The sequence below is a fragment of the Nesoenas mayeri genome (assembly GCF_963082525.1).
Source record: "Nesoenas mayeri genome assembly, chromosome: 1".
NCBI lineage: Eukaryota > Metazoa > Chordata > Aves > Columbiformes > Columbidae > Nesoenas > Nesoenas mayeri.
Genome location: NC_137541.1, coordinates 203,835,976 through 203,841,975, shown reverse-complemented (window position 1 = coordinate 203,841,975; position 6,000 = coordinate 203,835,976). Strand labels below are relative to the sequence as shown.

Genomic DNA, 6,000 nt, shown 5'->3' with positions numbered 1-6,000 from the left:
ATGGTTTCTAGGCACCCCAGAAAGTTTTATCTATGCAATTTCTAATGCAAATACAAGAATATATAGAAGATGAAAGGAAAACAGGAGTTATAAACCTATTTATTATTTGCATGCTTTACATTGTATGAGTAAAAAGTATGAAGCTGTTATTTTGAAAAGATGAAGTGTAAGAAAAGTTTTTTTATGTGAAAAGTCTTCTAGGTTTCATTTCCTGCTCTTCTATTGACACTCCATAACAATACGTGTAATTTAATTCACTCATGAAGTATGTAACAATAACTTCTATTAAAAACACTTCAAATTTAATTAGTGGTTCTACAGTATAACAAAGACCTGGAACTCATAAATTTCTTTACTTTTTTTCAAAATAAATGATTTAATTCTACAGAGACCTTGGGAACTAGGCAGGTCTTTTCATTTCACTATCCGTATTGCAAATTTGTAACAGAGAAAACCAGACTTTCATATTTACAAAGCATATAGCATATTAATCCACAAGCAGCTCTCCATTAAAATCACAGAATCATAGAAAAATGTTAGAAGGGACCCCAGGAGGTCAATTCAGAACAACTCCTGCTGAAAACAGAGTTAATGGCCCAAGTTAGATCAGGTTTAACAGGGCTTTGTTCAGGTGTTTTGAAAAGCTCCTTAACATACAGCTAGGTTCCTCAACATATTGCAAGTACAGACCCTACCTAAAAGAGTCACATTATGTTGTATGCAACTGGATGTAAGAAAAACTGTGTCATGATAAAAGATATGTGAAAGGATAATCCTAAACAAAACACTGCCTAAGATTTGCATCTCAAAAACCAGTGAGTTTGTTTCCTCATGTGGTTGAATTGAAAATGTTCCTCATACAGTACTCACAGCTGAAAGAAAAATAACTTACAGCACTTTAATTACTGTAAGATTTTCTACTAAATCATAGAGAGAGAAAAAACATTAACTTTTCCTACTTTCAGTTTATTGAACAATGGCTTGGCCTGCAAATTGACCCATAAGATTCTGTATAGGAACAAGCGTAACATGTTATGCATTTATCATAACTATAATTTGTTCTTTAATAAAGCTTTCCTACATCCTTTGGCTGCTGCTATTGTGTATTTAAGGGTCATAATGTCCTGTCCAAGCTTCAGGCACACTGGAAGACTATATGTAAAACATCTCAAAGAAGTAATTCAGAGCTTCTGAGTGGTGTCAGTAGGTCAATTAATTTCAGAGTACTGAACAGCACCAAACTTTTTACAACATGCCCATCTCAGTTTCCTCACTGTTTCCTCCCATTTTATTTTACTTGAATAAATGTGGACATAAGCCACTGGGGTTTGTTTAAATCCCTCTGGAATATTAATCAAGAGATAAGATATGCTTTTGCTCAGCACTTAGTCCCATGGCGCTTCATTAACCTTATTTCCAAGTGCTTCAAACAGAAAATAGCTGATCCAGGAGCTCTTCCAAGTTCTTATGCTCAAAGATGCCCTGGCCATATTAATCTTTTTTAGGAAGACCAGAAGATGTGTCCATTCTTCAGCCCACTTAACTTAAACACCACATTGGCTTCAGCTTCCATCAATGAGTAGTAGTGGAGCAGTGAACACGGGCACATTATACCCTCCAGGTACATATGGGGAAGGATAGTAGGTTGCTGGGTAGGGGTACAACCTTCCACTGTGCTCATTTCCAAACTTAGGTTCCCTATATATTATAGACGAGGGCTGGGCATTCCCAGAATGATATCTACAATGGCCAGCAAGCTGAGGGCCACTTGTCAGGCATCTGGGTTTGGCTTGACAATCACAGAATCACAGAATGTTAGGGATTGGAAGGGACCTCAAAAGATCATCTTGTCCAATCCCCCTCCTGGAGCAGGAACACCCAGATGAGGTTAAGAAGGAATGTGTCCAGGCGGGTTTTGAATGTCTCCAGAGTAGGAGACTCCACAACCCCCCTGGGCAGCCTATTCCAGTGTCTGTCACCCTCACTGAGAAGTTTCTTCTCAAATTTAAGTGGAATCTCTTGTGTTCCAGTTTTAACCCATTACCCCTCGTCCTATCATTGGCTGGCACCAAGAAGAGCCTGGCTCCATCCTCCTGACACTCACCCTTTATATATTTGTAAACATTAATAAGGTCACCCCTCAGTTTCCTCCAAACTAAAGAGACCCAGCTCCCTCAGCCTTTCCTCATAAGGGAGATGCTTCACTCCCTTAATCATCTTCGTTGCCCTGCCCTGGACTCTCTCCAGCAGTTCCCTGTCCTTCTGGAACTGAGGGGCCCAGAACTGGACACAATATTCCAGGTGTGGTCTCACCAGGGCAGAATAGAGGGGAAGGAGAACCTCTCTCGACCTACTAACTACTCCAATTCTAATGCACCCCAGGATGCCATTGGCCTTCCTGGCCACAAGGGCACAGTGCTGGCTCATGGTCATCCTGTTGTCCACCAGGACCCCCAGGTCCCTTTCCCCTACGCTGCTCTTTAATAGCTCACTCCCCAACTTAAATTGAAACCTGGGTTTTTTCCTGCCCAGATGCAATACTCTACACTTGCCCTTGTTATATTTCATTAAATTTTTCCCCACCCAACTCTCCAGCCTGTCCAGGTCTCTGGATGGCAGCACAGCCTTCTGGCGTGTCAGTCACTCCTCCCAGCTTGGTGTCAACAGCAAACCTGCTGATAGTACACTCTATTCCCTCATCCAAGTCATTGATGAATATACTGAATAATACCGGCCCCAGTACTGACCCTTGAGGCACTCCACTAGATACAGGCCTTCAACTAGACTCCGTCCCATTGACCACGACTCTCTGGCTTCTTCCCTTCAGCCAGTTCGCAGTCCATCTCACTACCCAACAATGTGGTAGAGCACTCCATTCAGATCAGCACTGAAAGTGGGGCTATCAGGCAATAGGGTCAGAATGTGTAGAATGACCTGTGCAGACCAGGTGTTGATATCATCACAGAATCATAGACTCGTTTCATTTGGAAGACACCTTCAGGATCATCGAGTTCAACCATAACGTAACTCTAGCACTAAACCATGTCCCTAAGAACCTTGTCTAAGTGCCTTTTAAACACCTCCAGGGATGGTGACTCCACCACTGCCCTGGGCAGCCTGTTCCAATGCCTGACAACCCTTTTCAGGAAGAACTTTTTCCTAATATCCAATCTAAAGTTCCCCTGGTGAAACATGAGCCCATCACTTTGCCTCCTCACCACACTTCATAGCAAGTTAAAAGAAATATGGGGTGGCAGGACACTTAGGTCTTGCAGAGGGAGAGGGCAAGGTAGAGGGGAGGTGGACACGCCTGGGCAGATTGAGAGACATCAGTGAAAGCAGCAAGCGTCCAGGAAGCAGCTTTGGTACCCAAAGGGCTCCAACATCTCCAGCCTCACCTGGGCCATGATGGCAGAACGGCCTTATCCCTGTTCAGCCTGGAGAAAAGGAGGCTGAGGGGAGATCTTATCACTGTCTGCAACTACCTGAAAGGTCATAGCATGGAGGGTGTTGGCCTCCTCTCCCAAGTAACAAGTGTTAGGACGAGAGGAAATGGCCTCAGGTTGTACCAGGGAAGGTTCAGATTGAATATTAGGAAAAAATTCTTCCTGGAAAGGGTTGTCAGGCATTGGAACAGGCTGCCCAGGGCAGTGGTGGAGTCACCATCCCTGGAGGTGTTTAAAAGGCGTTTAGATGAGGTTCTTAGGGACACGGTTTAGTGCTAGACTTAGGTTATGGTTGGACTAGACGATCTTGAGGGTCTCTTCCAGCAGAAATGATTCTGTGATTATGGGCAGCGAGGAGAGAGCGGAGCCCTGACGGCCGGTCCCGGGACTGCGTGCGAGGCGCCCGGGCCGAGGCGGGAGCCGCTGACGGGGCCGCCACCAATGGCCGGAGCCGCTCCCGCCACCGCCTCCGGGGCGGGCCGGACCGCGGCGGGACTCGGCCGGCGGGGCGGGCGCTGCCGGGAGCGGCGCGGTGGAGCTGAGAGCGGACCAGTGGCGATGTGGACGTTGCTCGGCGCCAATACGGAGCTGGCCGGCCCCAGGGCAGCCAGTGGCCGCTTCTGGGCTGTCGTCCTGGGAGCAGCGGCGGGGCTCTTCCTCCTCGGGTTCCTCATCGGTACAGTGCAGAATAAACTCCCTTCGGATCGGGCGGCTCTCCCGGCCACCTCCGGCCTTTGCAGCCGGGGAGGTGGCTCGGAGCCGAGCCGAGGGACGGCCGGGTTGGGGGAAGAGCGGGCGGGTTGCTGGGGGTGGCCGAGGTGAGTCCGTGCCCCCCGGCCGACACCGCCCTCCCTGCGGCCCTCAGGCCAGGCCTGTGCAGCCACCGGCCCCTCCTGGGATTTCTGACGCCTCCTGTTTTGTTGAGAGTGTCATTTTAACTTGTTTGTCGATTTCCTTCTAAATAAAGTAGAAACAGCACACGGTGTGTGAGGCGGGTTCAGAAAGGTCCCCGGACCCCACTGCGTTAAAACAGCTCCAGCCCGAACCAGGAGGGCGGGGAGTACATAGGGTTTGGAGGGTCACAGAAAGGAGGGTGAAGTGGTCTTATAATTTAAGTCTCACCTCCCCCTCAGCCCAAGCAGGCAGGCCTGTGGGTTGCTGCCGCAAGAGGTTTCCCCTCCCTGCCTCCCTTTTGGCTCACGGATGGATCAGGAACAGTTTGGGGGAGGAAGGAAAACAGAAGAGCCACTTGTATTTTGAAATACCTTTTGGTATGTACTTGGGGTTCGTGCCATTGGGAAGCCCTGACTCAATTACTCTTTCATGTGGAAAGAGCCTTTTGCTGTGCCAGTGACTGCTGTGACCATTGCCTCGCCCGTGCCAGTTTGTTACCTGCTCTCTGTCCCAGAGCAGCTCTCTGTTTTGCACTACTCATGTAACTGCTGCTGCATTTGCACCAAACGTGTCCAGTCTCTGACTTAAAAATAAAAACAGATGTCAGAAACACTTTCTTTATAGCCAGGTGTTCCTCTCATCACTTACTCTGGTAATGCCTGCACAGTAGGGGAAAGATTCCAGAATAAGAGCCAGACAGACCAGAGAGTGAGAAAGGAGTTACAAGACATCTGTTCCTAACAAAGGGTGTTTGTGTTTCTGTGCTTTTTGTAAATCTGCTGCCTTATTACTGAGGTGACTGATACGACTGACGGGACTGACAGCATGATGTTCTGGTGCTAAAGGAAGATAGATAAGTCTCCCTCACATGTGCAGTCAAATAACTGCGATGAATAAATATAATGTATTTTATTCCCCTCAATATCTATCTAGGTAAATAAATTCTCTTAATGTGGGGAGGACTGGCTCTACTGTCACCATGCAGCCTGCATTACGTTGTGGCTGTTTGTCTGTCCTGAGATAAAACCAGTTGAAAAATAGTGAAAATCTTGTGGTGATACTAAAGAGAAATGGTGTGTGTCGTGGGAATATTGCTCTGGTATTTATACTGTTGCATTTTGGTGTGTTGTACAGGCTGGTTTGCAAAACCTACTGAGAAGAAGGCATCTGTGAGTCCTCATGAGGAGATGAAGGCAGAGTTCATGGCTGAAATGAAGGCTGAAAACATCAAGCAGTTCCTTTAGTAAGCAATGTGTAGACTAATCTGTCAAAAAAACCCCAAAAAACTCAAGCAGTAACCAGCGCAAGGATGCCACCAGGCAGAGAACAGTGTGCATTTTCTTGTCCATAGGTTTTACTTAATGTGTACCAATGAGCTGTGATTGACAGCTCCTCTCATTCTTGTTTGTGCTGGAAACAGTTGAGGAACTGTCAGTAATCTCAGTACTTAAAGTAATTAAAAATTGATCAGGCTCTTGCTCCAGCCTTTGATGAATGCTTGTACAATGGTGTAGAGGTTCAGCCTTTCTCTTATGTGTCCTGCTTCACTCTGCAACGATGCTTATCTTACATTGTTTTTATGGAAAAATCATTCACCTCAAACTAGACTGTATGAATGAACTTAAATCAGAAGAGATTAAATGGAAAATAATAGACTACA

At 46.4% G+C, this 6,000-nt stretch overlaps 1 protein-coding gene across 2 annotated transcripts in view; it reads left to right on the top strand.

Annotated features, from left to right (window-relative positions):
- Positions 1 to 4,004: 4,004 nt before the first annotated feature.
- Positions 4,005 to 6,000, top strand: part of LOC308052746 (glutamate carboxypeptidase 2-like) — a gene marked incomplete at both ends in the record, with an annotated part of 29,680 nt that continues 27,684 nt past the window's right edge. Inside the window, 2 exons of one of the 2 annotated variants that reach the window (XM_080363353.1) lie at positions 4,005 to 4,122; positions 5,475 to 5,583. In XM_080363353.1, the coding sequence (XP_080219479.1) occupies positions 4,005 to 4,122; positions 5,475 to 5,583 (227 nt within the window). Of the gene's footprint in view, positions 4,123 to 5,474; positions 5,584 to 6,000 lie in introns of those variants that run through there. The other variant, XM_080363354.1, reaches the window with a different exon arrangement.